Source organism: Scatophagus argus, chromosome 23 (assembly GCF_020382885.2).
Source record: "Scatophagus argus isolate fScaArg1 chromosome 23, fScaArg1.pri, whole genome shotgun sequence".
Classification (NCBI taxonomy): domain Eukaryota; kingdom Metazoa; phylum Chordata; class Actinopteri; family Scatophagidae; genus Scatophagus; species Scatophagus argus.
Window position 1 is genome coordinate 1,276,097 of NC_058515.1, and position 15,692 is coordinate 1,291,788.

General features: G+C 41.9%; 1 protein-coding gene across 2 annotated transcripts in view; it reads right to left on the reverse strand.

The window, feature by feature from the left end:
- Positions 1-15,692, reverse strand: part of peli3 (pellino E3 ubiquitin protein ligase family member 3) — a 29,352-nt gene that overhangs the window by 8,914 nt on the left and 4,746 nt on the right. The window contains exons 2-3 of one of the 2 annotated variants that reach the window (XM_046380371.1): positions 8,234-8,431; positions 3,051-3,180 (exon numbers count right to left, since the gene is read on the reverse strand). In XM_046380371.1, coding sequence (XP_046236327.1) covers positions 3,051-3,180; positions 8,234-8,406 — 303 coding nt within the window. In that variant the 5' untranslated portion in view covers positions 8,407-8,431. Of the gene's footprint in view, positions 1-3,050; positions 3,181-8,233; positions 8,435-15,692 lie in introns of both variants that reach the window. The other variant, XM_046380370.1, reaches the window with a different exon arrangement.

Genomic DNA, 15,692 nt, shown 5'->3' on the forward strand with positions numbered 1-15,692 from the left:
TTTATAATTTATAAAGGCTGATATCATTTTATCAGCAGATGCATTGTTATAATAGAGAGATCGTAATGATGTCAAGGTACTATTTGTTTGTTTTTTTTACAATATAAATGGTAATTCAGACCGTATTTACAATACATTTTAAGAACAAGACAGCAGTGCTTTAAGAAGATCAGGGTGAGAATTAGTGTCAGTGGGCATCTCTGGTTTTGTTGATGAGGCCAGCTGCAGTCAGGAAGGAAGTGTTTTTGTGGTGTTTTGGTCCTGCTGGAGCAGAAGCACAGCCTTCTATCTGAAGGAAGCATCTCAGAGAGTTTGTATTTGGTTGGGCGGGGTTGACCACAATCTTATGTGCACGCCTTTGGGTCCTGGAGGAACACAGTTAGTGGAGAGATGGCTGATTCCAGCGATAGCAATGGTACACTGCAGTCTGTCCTTGACCTTGGCAGAGGAAGCAGTGTACCTGACGGTGATGTAACAGATGAGGATGGTGTAGAAATGCACCATCACTGTCTTCACCGGGCTAAACTTCTTCAGCTGCGGCAGCTTCATGTGCTGCCTAGTGTCTGAGAAGAAGTCAGGGTGTGCTTGGCTGCAGACACACTCATTTGGGAAAAGAGACAGAGCTGAAGTCTACAAACAGTGTCCTGGCATGGGTGTCTGATGATGGAGGGCGGCGCGGTGGTGCAGTGGTTAGCACTGTCGCCTCATAGCAAGAGGGTTCCAGGTTCGAATCCCGGTCTGGGCCCTTCTATGTGGAGTTTGCATGTTCTCCCTGTGCCTGTGTGGGTTTTCTCCGGGTACTCCGGCTTCCTCCCACAATACCAAAAACATGCACATTAGGTTAATTGGCTACTACAAATTGCCCCTAGGTGTGAGTGTGAGAGTGTGTGGTTGTCTGTCTTTGTGTGTTGGTCCTGCGATTGACTGGCGACCAGTCCAGGGTGTACCCCGCCTCTCGCCCGTAGTCAGCTGGGATAGGCTCCAGCTCCCCCGCGACCCTGACGGATAAAGCGGTATAGAAAATGGATGGATGGATGGTTGATGATGGAGCTATTGAAGCAGCATGTGGCCTGTCTCCAGAGAAATATAAATGACAGCTGATCAGCACAGTGCTTCAAGATAGATCATGAGACAGAGTCAGGTGTGCTTTGCAGGGGTTCTGCCTTTGGTAAAGCTTGTTAACGTCCCTTTCCAGAATGGAGAGTAGTAGAGGGGTGGGGGCCAGTAGTGGTGGCTGTGGTTGAGGGGGGCAGTTGTGGGGAGGCGTATACACCTTCTGAAGTTGTTGATGTAAAGCTTGTGGGCTGGAGCCATCACAAGTGTCCCATTGTCTTTCAAAACGATGATGACTCATTCATTTCATTAACCCTCAGGAGTCGACAGACGCGCCGGCGCGTCCTTATCACAAGACCACTTTAAGACGACGTAGCTGCAAGACGCAGCCTCGCTGAATCTCAGTTTTTTTTGTGTCGAAAGTGGGCACTTCAAACTATATACCAGTTTTTAAATTTTGTTAATATGTCAAGTAAAACCCGAGTTATGATAAAAAATATACGCACTGTTTTTTTCATGACCATTGCCATCACGTTTGGTGCGCGTTTGGGGCGCGCATTTTATGCAAGAAGACGCAGTAAACACCAGCGCATTGAGCGCACTTCATTCAGCGCATTTCAGCGCATTTTCCCCAGTCGGATTTTAGAGTTTTGTGTGATTTTAGGTCCAGTGTGTCAATACAGTATGTCAAAATGAAAAAAACAACAGTAAATCACACTTGTGAGCTTGTGCTGATGAAAAATGATTCCAAAATGGCAAGATAAAAAAAAATTCTAAGTTGAAATATAAAATTAGAATCAAAAATAGTCAACAACTGACAAGTATACATGACTTCAGAGGGTTAAAGAGGCACAGATCATTAATGGAGTAGGGGGCTTCAGGTTTGTAGTTTGTGATCTGTGTGAGCCCCTTACAGACTGAAACTGAATTGTTGGCTGAGCTAACTGATATATCAGCAAGTCAGTTATCATGCTAACATTTGGTAAACAGCACTAAACACAAAGTACAGGTAAGGCTGATGGGAACATTATTAGTGCTTCAGATATATGATCATCTGCAGATATACTGGATAAATAAATTAATCAAATTTTATCTACTGATGATGCTTGGCAAACCATTTTATTTTTTTATGTAGATAAAAGAAAATATAATCACAAAGATGATCCTGCTAATATGAGTTTTCAAGGTTGATTTTTGATTTTAATATTGTGGTGGTTCAAACTGCCAGTGGCTGCTTATTCTAACTCATCACTTTCATTATCTTTTAATTAACAATTTTCACTTTGAAAATAAAAGAGTTTAGACAAGAGAATACATTAAAATAAACAGTTTGGTGAGTTCATCTTCACATTATTTAAACAGCACTGGGCCACCAACCATTAGAGAAATGTAAAATTAAAATCAATGTTTATTTCTCATTTGCAGACACCTGCAATGAATACTTCAACAGTACTCAACTTACAAGATGATGTTAAAAGTGAATTTATTAAAACTACTATTATTACTACTGTTTACTTGAATTTCCTGCAGGATCAATAAAGTATCTATCTATCTATCTATCTATCATTTAGTTTACCACTGTGTTAATTTCTTTAATATATTTCCTAATATACTTCCAGTTTTCAAATTGATGTGCTGTTGTTACAGAAGAAACTGTCACTTTATAAATACTTTATATCTTTTATCTAGTACATAGGGGGCAATTTAGAGTAGCCAATTAACCTAATGTGCATGTTTTTGGTATTGTGGGAGGAAGCCGGAGAACCCGGAGAAAACCCACGCAGGCACAGGGAGAACATGCAAACTCCACATAGAAGGGCCCAGACCGGGATTCGAACCTGGAACCCTCTTGCTATGAGGCGACAGTGCTAACCACTGCACCACCGTGCCGCCCTACATAGACTCATAGGTTCCTTTCTGCTTGGGTCAGGGACAGCATCTGACATCCACTTCTAATTGAATGACAAAACTAAACAGTAATTATCCGCACTTCTTACCTTTGACACCAGAGGAGTTGAAACATTATGGATAACATCAGGTTTGACACCGTTGGCTTTAGGTCTCTTATAGAGGGCCAGACGACTTCTTCTGCGACCCTTATCCCCACTAGCCAGTGACCCATTGTGCCTGTGAAATTTAAGAAAAAAAATCTATTTAGTTGTAATAATGATAAATAAATAAATTGATAAGAAATTAATTTTGTATTTCTTCAGCAATACTGTTTCCACTTTTTGCACAGATTTAAGCATGTGGATGTCTCTTTCATTCAGTCTCCTTGTTTTTAAAACAGCAAAGAATAAAGATCTCATGAGTTGGTAATAGGTCACTATTTCCAATCAGCCAAACTGCGTCCAATTTTAATGGTCAAATTTATACACTATATAGTGACTATAGTCACTATAGTCATAGTTTACTATTTCATTGAAGGGCATAGAGTAACTGACGGTTCAAAACAAATCAAATTAAATTAAGTGAAATGATGTTGAGAGACTCCATGAACTGCCACCTTTTCGAAATGGGTTTGAGTGCCGTTATGATCCCAGGAGCTATGTCGTCAAGGGATGTTTGCCTATGGTAGGATCTCCCAAGACAAACTATTCTTGGTCGAAGGGTGAGACAAAGCACAGTTCACATAGACCTCTATGAAAGCAAAGCCAAGGACAAGTGTACCCTGCCTGGACCCCGCCCTGGTGCCAGACCTTGGGAAATGGCCCGAGGAAGAGGCCTGTTTGTGAACGCTTTCACCTATGGGGCCCGGCTGGGCCCAGCCCAAAGCAAGGTCATGGGTCTGTCCTCCAGTGGGCCCACCACCTGCAGGAGGAGTCAAAGGGGACCGGTCCAGTGTGGACTGGGTGACAGACAAAGGCAGAGACCTTGGCGGTTCGATCCGCGGTTGGTGAAGCTAGCTGTTGGGACATGGAATGTCTTTCATTGTGTCATTGTGTGGTCATCGAGGGCAGTGCCCTTGGAGTGGAAAACTGAGGAGGCAGTCCCCATTTTCAAAAAAGAGGACCAGAGGGTGTGTTCCACATATAGAGGCTGGGAAGAAAAGCAGCACCTCTAAATCCAAGGCCACGGTTCTCAGCCAGAAAAGGGTGGATTGCCCACTTCGGGTTGGAGGAAAGTTGCTGAGTTTAAGTATCTCGAGGTCTTGTTCACACGTGAGCATAAAATGGAGCAGGAGATTGAGAGGTGAATCAGAGCAGCACCTGCTGTGATGCAGATGCTGTACTGGTCTGTCATGGTGAAGAGAGAGTTGAGCCAGAAGGCGAAGCTCTCGATTTACCGGTACATTCCAACCCTCACCTATGGTCATGAGCTGTGGGTAGTGACAGAAAGAACGTGGATACAAGCGGCCTGAAATGAGTTTCCTCTGCAGGGTGGTCAGGCTGCTCGTTCGTATCGAGAGGAGCCAGCTGCGGTGGTTTGGGCACCTGGTTAGGATGCTTCCTAGACATCACGCTGGGGGGTTACTTAAGGCATGTCCATCCAGGAGGAGATCCGGGGCAGATCCAGGACATGATGGAGGGAGGCCTGGGAAACTGTTGGAAGTGGCAGGGGAATTAACAGTCTGGGCTTCCCTGTTGAGCCTGCTGCCCCTGTGACCCGGATTCAGAAAAGTGGAGGAAGATGAGATGAGACGATGTGGTGACAAAAAGAAAAAAGGAATACACTCTAAAGTCCTTATTATATAGGTGTCAGACATAAAACTGAGGTATGACAAAGAATAAAAACATTTACAATTAAAATAACTTATTTCCATAATGGTCATGACCTGGCTTAAATCAAGACAACCAGACAAACTGCTCAGCCCATGCTAGGGTACTGTTAGCAAAGATATAATATACATATTATCTTATTTTGAACTTTGAACAGTAGTACCACTATTTTGTATTTATCTGTAAGTGAACCTGCTGTCCAAAAACATGCCAACAAAAATTACATGCAGGGTTAATACTTCATTGTGGAATATTTTTCCTATTCAGAAATTTTACACAGACTTTGGGACAACATTTGATACATAGAGTTGCCAAATTAATTTGGATCTAACCACCCACCTAACTGAGTTACTTAATGTGTGGTCTATTATTGTAACATCAGTGACAAATCTGGTGTCAGCAAGTTTACTTTTTGAGGTAAAAAGAAAGTATATTGTCTACTAGCTATACACTTAATTTGGACATTTCTTGATGAGTCACGTTTCCTATGCCAATAATGCATAAGTCACTAACAAACAAAAATTTCCATCATACAGAAAAAGATCACAATAATCAGCAGGTTTCATATCATTCACATAAATTGGGAATAAGAGTCCTTTGATTAATTCCTGTGGCACACCATAGCATCATGGATCTGATAAATTTACATTCATATCTAGATTATCACACCCAGCAGCATTCAGTGTATTGCTTAGTACAGAGTGATTCAATTTATCTCCCTCTTTCTCTCACTTTCTCTCTCTCTACAGATATACACTGCTCAAAAAATAAAGGGATCACAATAATAATAATAACAATAACACATCCTAAATCTGAATGAATGAAATATTTTTATTAAATACTTTGTTCTTTACATAGTTGAATCTGCTGACAACAAAATCATACAAAAATTATCAATGGAAATCAAATTTATTCAACCCATGGAGGTCTGGATTTGGAGTCACACTCAAAATTAAAGTGGAAAAACACACTATAGGCTGATCCAACTTTGATGTATTGTCCTTACAACAAGTCAAAATGAGGCTCAGTCGTGTGTGTGGCCTCCACGTGCCTGTATGACCTCCCTACAATGCCTGGGCATGCTCCTGATGAGGTGGCGGATGGTCTCCTGAGGGATCTCCTCCCAGACTTGGACTAAAGCATCCGCCAACTCCTGGACAGTCTGTGGTGCAAAGTGGTGTTGGTGGATGGAGCGAGACTTGATGTCCCAGATGTGCTCAATTGGATTCAGGTCTGGGGAACGGACGGGCCAGTCCATAGCATCAATGCCTTCGTCTTGCAGGAACTGCTGACACACTCCAGCCACATGAGGTCTAGCATTGTCTTGCATTAGGAGGAACCCAGGGCCAACCACACCAGCATATGGTCTCACAAGGGGTCTGAGAATCTCATCTTGGTACATAATAGCAGTCAGGCTACCTCTGGCGAGCACATGGAGGGCTGTGCGGCCCCCCCAAAGAAATGCCACCCCACACCGTTACTGACCCACTGCCAAACCGGCCATGCTGGAGGATGTTGCAGGCAGCAGAACGTTCTCCACGGCGCCTCCAGACTCTGTCACGTCTGTCACATGTGCTCAGTGTGAACCTGCTCTGTGAGCACAGGGCACCAGTGGTGAATTTGCCAATCTTGGTGTTCTCTGGCAAATGCCAAACATCCGGAAATGGTGTTGGGCTGTAAGCACAACCCCCACCTGTGGACGTCGGGCCCTCATACCACCCTTATGGAGTCTGTTTCACATGCACATTTGTGGCCTGCTGGAGGTCATTTTGCAGGGCTCTGGCAGTGCTCCTCCCGTTCCTCCTTGCACAAAGGCGGAGGTAGCAATCCTGCTGCTGGGTTGTTGCCCTCCTACGGCCTTGGGAGACACTGCCTTGGGGGTGTCTTGCTAATTGCCTATAATTTCCACCTGTTGTCTATTCCATTTACACAACAGCATGTGAAATTGTCAATCAGTGTTGCTTCCTAAGTGGACAATTTGATTTCACAGAAGTGTGATTGACTTGGAGTTACATTGTGTTGTTGAAATGTTCCCTTTATTTTTTTGAGCAGTGTAAATTTGTTGGGGTTGTATATTTGTCCCTGTCTTCTCCTTGTTTTGCCTGGTGTCTGTGTTTTGTCTTTCCTCTCCATGTGAATGTGTTTATGTCTGAGCAGAGCTGGGCAGGGTTGACCCATTTTCCTCCTGTCAGTCCATCTACACAGCTGCAGCACATTCCCCTCAGTAAACTCCACAAGACTCCAGTATTTAAACCCTGGCTCATTCCTTCAGACATTGCCAGATTGTACAGCCATGTATGTAGCAGACATTCAGGCCATTTGCAATTTTCTAGGTTTTTTCTATTTGCGATCCTAACATTCTTTTTCTTGTGTCCCAGGTTCTCCATCTTGCCTTGCTGCCTGCATTTCCTGGTTCAGATGTCCAGCAGACTGTTTTTGATCACCCTGATCACTTTGGTGACGTTTCTAACCGCTTACTGAGTCTTAGACAGTGGAACAGGACTGTTGCTGAATACTCAATAGAGTTTTGGACCTACACTGTGGACTCATGCTACAAAGATCTGCTCTGAGCTCTGAAGCTCTGAAGGGGGTCTTTCTGAAAGGATTGAGTGAATAACTGAAAGATGAACTGGCAACCTGAGATGACAACCTTAATCTAAACTCCTTTGCTTCCCTTGCCATCTGTTTAGATAAACAGAGAGAAGTTTGTTTCTTCTCAGCCTCTGCTCACTCTTGGCCTTCCCTTCCTTCACTCCAGCTATCTGGTATTACCAACTGATCGGACCACCCCTCACACTCTTTTCTGCACAAGGTGAATGCATCTACTGTGGTCTGAAGGGACACTTTTTGGCAGCCTGTCCAGTTGGGTCAAAATCCCAGAATCATCAGTAGGCATGGGGGCACCAAACTAATCCTAGTTCTACCTCCACCCCACACGTTCAGATTCCCGCAACTCTCTCTTCCCTACAGTTATTTCTTTCTCTTCTAGCTTTAGTTGATTCCAGGGCAGAAGATAACTTATTGTACCAAGGAGTTGCACAACAGTGTGGTTTTTATTTAGAGCAGTTACCCTCTCCACTTCTCTGCACTCTCCCCTTGTACTTATTTCTCTCTCCAGAAACCATCACAAATCTAATTCCCTCAAAATCATTAAGGCTGCTATGACCCTGAATTTAAGGCATCCCATGGTTAAAACAACATGATCCTCTCATCGACTGTTCAACAAGAAGAACTATGATCACTGCTTGTGTCTCTGTTCCATCCTACCCTGCCAGAGGTTGCTCAAAGCACACCTCCTTGGTCAACTCCAGAACAGGACCCGATCAGATTGCAGATAATTGGGAAGCTGTGGACCAGTGAAGAACTATTAGCCACAGTCACACATTCTCATGCATAACCAAAGGCAAACATATATGGACAAAATATTGTACATCTGCAGGGATGGCACCTCTCTATCTCACCCTAAGACGATGAGCTCGCCATACTTGACAGGCTCCTTGTCCTCAGGGAAGACTCCTTCGTGGGGTTGTGAGCTTGAGCCCAGAGGAGGTGAGGGCTGGCTCTTGTTGCAGGATGGGCGCAGCTCCAGAGATGGGGGGGGACACAGGGCCTCTGAGCTTCCCTCCAAAACCATGCCCACCAGCCACAACTGAGGGTCACTGCTGGAGGGAGGAGGGATAGAGGGGTCAGAAAAACAGGGAATCAGAAAATATGTTGTTACTGAAGAAGAATTTCATTTTGTAAATTATGGTTCCATTTAGAGTAAATTAGATCATAAAGGAGGACATGCTTTTGGGTGGAGTTATTTCAACCACTACTTATTCATACTAAAGACTAAAAACACTAATTATTCGACTGTTTCCTGTAGGCTAAGTGCATTTTAAGCATGGTTTTTACTTGCCAAAATATGCATCCAAATTTCTATCACAGTTAATGTGAATTATAGATGCACCTTGCTAACCAAGTTAGTTGCTAGTTAGTTAGTTGCTGCGCATTCTAGCCGATGCTAGAATGCGCGGTCCTTGTGTTCTTGGTCAGATCTATCCCTTGCTCTTTTACGGTTCCACTCACTCATCCAAATATGATTATTTGATCCAAAAAAAACAAAGATGGCGAGAGTAGAAAAGCCAAACTCAAAACGAAAGTCCACAAAAATATAGGTGATGTCATGGTGGCTACGTCCACTTCTTTTAAGAAGTTTCTAACATTGTCATGTATCCCAGGGCTTTATAATGCCACTTCATAACATATCGAGATGAGAGACAAAAAGAATTTGGAGCTGTTTTACAGACACACCACACATACTGTTGTAGCTATCTAGCTACAGGTAACATCTATGCAGTTTGTGGGGAAAATAAACAGACTGCAAAAAAGTGAGAAGTCAAATTTACACAGAAATGCCAGGTGAAAACTAATTAGCTACAAATGGCCAATTGCCTTACATAAACCAGCAGTGTGGGACCCTCAGCTTTCAAACATGTCCCAAATGAGTTCATACATACTATCATATCAGTAGACCAAAGCTTTTAAATTTGAAGTCTGTTGATTTTCCCATGTTGGTGCACAGACAGCGATATGTTTTACGTCAACAAGCAACACAGTATTTAGTTAGAATCTTCCTCCCTCATATTATATTATAAATACTCTGGTTGGTTGTCATGTTTTTCTTTTGCTTGACTACGTGAAGACAAAGATATGAGGGGGCAGTCGTGGCGTAGAGGTTGGAGAAGCAGTTGGAGAAGGTTGGAGAAGCGGCTTGTGATCAGAAGGGTACTGGTTCCTGCACTGGACGGGCAGGAAAAATTTGAGTGTGGTGGAGTGATAATGTCCCCACCCCCCATTAGCCGGCTGATGTGCCCTTGATCAAGGCCCTTAACCCCCAATATGCTCCCTGGGCGCTTGATGCAGCCCACTGCTCCTGTGTGTTTCACTGCATGTTGCATGGGTGTGTGTTTCAATCAGTGATGGGTTAAATGCAGAGAAGTAATTTCCCAGCTTGGGATTAATAAAGCAACTTTGAATTAAATTAAAATGAAATGAGGACAGAGAGAGGAGAGAGTAGGATGGAGTCAGAACAGGGGTGAGAGAGAGAAGGGAAACAGGTGAGAAAGTGGACAGGTACAATGATTTTAGTCTACTAAGTAGTGTACTGATATACTGTATTCAAAATGACTTCTCTCCAAACTCCTCTGACATGTATTTACATCAAAAATCTTATGCTTGCCTTATTTATTATCAAATTATATGTCATTTTTCAGAAAAAAAATATGTTTGTGTGTGGTTGTCAGTGCAAAGAGGAAGAGAGGAGGGTGAAGATGGAGAGAAGATCAAGATGAAAATGGAAAATTATGGAACAGTTCAGACTAAAATGCTTGTTGGCTGGTAGAATGCCCACTCTGTCTTTCTAAAATACTAAACACAATCCACATACTGTCTTTCAAACAGCAAAACAGCTACTGATACACATTTACCTGATAGCAGTAAAGAAGCCTGGTAACAGCACTGATTCAGTCCTTGATTTTATTTGGTGCACAAAGGTCGCAATGGGTTAGTGTTACGGATTAAATGCTGATACTGGCCTTGTTGATATATCAGTGAATACAAAGCCTTTCATTTACAGTTCTCTACCTTTGCATCCATATCCATGTGATAGTGTTATTACTACAGCACAGTTTGGGTGTGGTTTTTGTGACGTTGGCTCTTCTGGTCATTGTCATTCTCTTTCTCTGACTGAAGTGTTTTTTGTTTGCTTACCCAGGGCCATTGCAGAATAGCCAGGCCATCCTAATAGGATTAGATGTTCACAAGTGATCCAGCTCTTTCCACAGAGGTAGATAAACTGATACCTGCATCTATGAACCCTGTTAATACTTTATGATGCATGTGTTGGGCACCGCCATTTTACTCATGGTGATGAATTACGCTTTGTGACTACTGGTGAGTTATATTAAGCTCAGGAAGGAGTGCTGAAAACAAGAGAGCATGTCCCCTTCTCAGGCTCTTACAGTTAACAACCAGATAACCATCAATTGACAAACTGTCGTATCCAAGATTCTTAACGAAGCCCAGGAGGCGTGCAGCCTTTTCCCTGAGCAGCAGCCTCCAAACAGAGAGGTTCACTGTTACTGCATTTCATTCCTACAAGAGCTTTATTACAATGGCATTTCAAAGCTTTCGGTTGCAGTACTGTCAAATTATACTAAGGGCTTGGCATTAAAATACATTGGACTCAACATGCAATTTTTTGATAATAGAAATCCATAATACACCAACAAAATGTCAATGACAAGCATTTAATTAACTGGTGAGAGAGTAGAGGAAATATGAACATTAAGCTAAAAAGAGTGGGATCATTTCTACCACATACAGCATGAGTCACTATGTAGATATTTTGACATTTGTTTTACTCAAGTCAAACAAAGCTCAATTTCTGTCTCTGCACACAGGTTCTAAGCCAGTTCTTGATGCTCAAGCATATTACTAATCAAAAGTGGGCGAGACCACCTACACGATGGAAAGTAAGCAGTGCAAAACCATGACAAAGCCCTACATGCTTTGTTATCCATTTGAGCAGATTAGATAATCATCCTGGGAATGTGAACATAATACTGACAATATTATCCCAAATTTGGGTGCTTTTCTTTTCCTTCCTGTTGGATTTTTCTGCGTAAGCATTAAGGAAAAGTCCTTTTACTGTAGATCATCATTCACACAAGCTAACCCATATTGACTACAATACCAGCAAGTGAATTACAAGGTCATAATTAGATGTGACTCAAATTTGGCCATCTGATGGGGCCAGATGAGGAGAATGCCTCCTCACAACCAGATGACGGATAGCAGAAGGCAGATTCAGGCACCCAGAGGCCATTTCATTACCCAGGCTCTCTGTTGCCCTGACTGGATATTGGTAGTGCTGTGGAGGTGGAGACAGAGTGGACTCAGGGGAGGCTGGGTGGACAGAAGCAAATGTAGGGAGACAGGAGAGAATAAAAGCAAGAGGAAGAAACATATCGGCTTCTTCTGCCACATGGATTGTGGGAGACTTACAGGGTGCTGTAGGTCTGCTCAGTATTGGGAAAATTCTTTTCTCTTGCAAAACTAATTCCCAATCCAGGTGCCCTTTTGTTTTTACAGTTTAAAATCACACTGTATGGAGTCCATTAGCTGTGTTTCCATTCAATCGTGAAGTGTATTTGATATCCCAAAAACAAAATAAAAATACAATACTATGCAAGTTAGGGATGTTTCAATCAACTGGTTTGGAGAATAACAACTGATCTTAGAACAGCTTATCAGTTAAATGTTCACTGTGTCTGAACTTATTCAGAAAACACATTTCATCTTCCATTAAGCAAACAAAAACACCTCAAGTGAGTGTAAAAACTGAGGACGAATTTTTCTTCTTAAAATTTTGACATTTCCATCAACCTCAAAATGCGCAAACACTTTAAAAATGCTGTATAGTAAAATTCTTCCAGGGATTGTTGTTGTTGATGAAGAAAATGTATTTAATCTGGATTGGTCATGTAGCTGAAAAATAAAGGCCTGTCTCATCTTATCCGGCCTTGGGTTGGTAACTAGTTTATAAAGTCCCCCAGTCCCTTTATAATTTCTTATAGCCTTGATAATTCAACTGTAAATGAAGACAGAAGGTTAAATTTATCATTAATCTGACACTTTCTTTGATAAAAAGTACAGTTACAATCCTGTGACTAGAAAGGAATTAACAGTGAGGTGTGTTTCGGTCTCTACTCACGTAGCTTAAACATTTGCTGCTTGTGCCTCAGTATTCTCTAAACTCTGTGCTTGTCGGATCATCTAACAGTGTCTGAGGTTCATATAAATACATGTTAATGTTTCACAAGAGAACCCATACAGGTATAAAACAAACAATCCTCAGAGTCTCTGAGTATTTCTACTAATTCATAGTAGACAGAGGGTGAAAAAAAGACCTTAAATGGTCCGCGGCCATGAATGTTTTTCAATATAAAATGATTTGTTGGCTTTAACAAAGTAGATATCACCACAGAACAACTGCAGAAATGATGAACCTCCTGTCCGATCATGTGAGAGGTTAATAAATATTTCACTATAAACAATCCCCACCCCTCTTCTCAGTCTCTGTACTGTAAATGATCTGAGCAAAACTACCATCAGAATAATCTATAAAAGCCAAAGAGGCATGACTGCCATGGGTGGATGAGTGGATGCAAACAAGTAGGAGGAGTGGGAGGTGGGAATCAGAGGAAGAAGAAAAGAAAGAGGAGGAGGAATGGGTTTGAAGGGCAAGGAGAGGTGAAGAAAAGAAATGAAAGATGGGGCCGTTGTGAGATGATGCAGGTCTGTTGAAAAAGAAAAACACACACCAAAGCTTGAATGGATCTGAAGAGAGGAGGGAAATGAGCAAGAGGAAAATGAGGTGGAGGGTGCATGCGTGTGTATTTGGGTATACGTGTCAGCAAGCGCATGCGCGGAAGTGGCAAGCTTTGGCGGGGTGATGGATTGCCTGTTCTGTGCCACACATTTTCTAATCAACCCACAGCCACATCCTGGGGGTGGAGAAACAGAGGGACAGAGAGAGAGAGAGAGAGAGAGAGAGAGAGAGAGAGCAAGACTGTGCGAGAGAGAGGAGTGAAACAAAGAAAAGCTGTCAGACAAAGGAAGACAAAGGAAGGACGGAATAATAAAGAGAAACAGATAAAGGGAATGCGGTCCAAAGGAACTGGTACTTCTGCTGCTGCTGATGGTGCTCAGGCTCACACACTCAGACACAATATTACACAACACTACACAATGCAAATAACTCTGCCCTGTAAACCACACAAAACTGACCCACCAAAACCGTTGTCGACAACCTGAAAGAAATCCGGTTGGCTTCACTTCTGGCACTTTATCTACCATGACCTGGATGACTGAGAACCTACTGTATCGCAGCATTACAATACAGCACCATTTTGTGCCAACATGTTCTCATTCCCACTTTGTAAAATACAGCAGCTTGGTTATTTACCCATAAAGGTTTCTAACTATGATGATCTCTGCTGTCAACTTAGCAATAATAAATATGCACAGACCATTTAGGTAAAGCTTGCTCACAAACATTTCTCATATTATGATATATATATATATATGACTTTTGCACTGTTCTAAAATCAGTCTTCTTCATCAGTCTTATTTCCAGCAGCAATAGGCAACTGTTTTCAGAGAAAAAGCTCTAAAAGTCCACCGTACACTACCTGTCCAGCACCAGAAAACAGACAGACACAAGTTGGAGGCTAGTTGGTGAACATAGTGGACCATTTAGCTTGTGAAGATCTGATAGCTTGATATTTTTCTCAGTGGTTGGTTGAGACCAAAAAGAGAGCTAAAATTAGAGTGACTATTGGAATTACATTCGTCAGGAGGACATAAAGCCATTGCTCTGTAACTGTCGGGTGTTAGCAGATGTTTGCTAGCACATATCAGCTTTATAATCTAAGCTCATCACATTTAAATATTGTGTTTATCTTATTCTGCTGCCCCCAAGGGGTTAATAAAAACGCATTATTGCAGCATTTAAGAATACTGAACAAAATATCTAGTGAGCATGACATCTTACGGCGTAAACGTTATCTTGTCAGTGCTCTCTGGTCTCGCCATACAGTCGAAAGCACTGCAAAGCACAACAAAACAACGGTCCTTGTGAAAAAGTGAAAGGTCTTTGCTATCCAGAATTCGACCAACTCAAATTGAGATGTCATGATGGAGTCTGGATTTTTTTTGGCATAGAAAATGACAAAAACAGTGAATATGAGCACCAAAAAAAGGCATTCAACAGTATTACAGTATACCAGCTTCGGTTGTCAAATACCATACTCTTTGACTTATTTTGTATTACATTTGTTGGTCCTCATTTTCTAGGTGGCATGACCATTTTAGAAGGTAAACAGTGCATGCAAAATGTGTATACCATGATACCATTATTGGTTTTGATACTGTAGTTCAGCGTTCCCTCTCCATCCTGTTTTTCTTGGACATTTGTGGTCCTCTTTTCTTTTTCTGGCTTCTCTTTCCTTCACTCCCAGCATTCACTCTCCCTAACCGCCTACTGCAGGAAGGGCAAGTGTGTGTGTGTGTGTGTGTGTGTGTGTGTGTGTAGTGTGTGGGAGAGAAAGAAAGATGAAATATAGAAAGAAAGGAAGAGTCAAATTTGTCTCTTTAAGACACAAATGATCAGAGAGCTAAATATACTCCAGCTGACAAATTAACTCTGCAGTGACTTATGGCCTCATGACAAAACTCATCACATTATTTCTCATCTTCAACCTGTTTAAATAAAGGTTTTTCACTTCTCTTTCCACATGGGTTCTTGGTGGAACTGAGATAGTGATCACTCAGTGTGATTGATTGATTGAATTCTATGAAACAATATGTATTTTAATCAAATATATAACAGCATCAAACAGTGAATCATACACAGCTTGTGTGTTTATGTTTTCATATTTCAAGGCATGACAGAAGCAGAGAGTATGTCTGCTCCACATTATGTAACACTTTATACTGTACAAATCCTACAAGGCCGTGTTATGAAAAGTTATGTCAAACTCCCCCACAACCAAATCCAGCCTGCACTCCTTCCATTTCTGTCACTTTTCTCTTTTTGCTTACATTTTGTGCCACTCAATTCATTTATTTTTTAAAAATCAACAACATATTGACGGGAGAAATCTAACTCCATTTCAGACCACAGCTACAAGGTCTCAAGGTCTGGTGCTGACCAATCAGATTGGCCTGAATAGAATAGGAATGTGGACATCACCCAACATAGTGCTTGCCTATCTACATCTATGCAAAGGTGACAGAAAAATAAAAACGTGTAAGTAAGACTGACATAGATGTACATGTTTTTGTGAAGTAACAATTATGTTAATTATAATC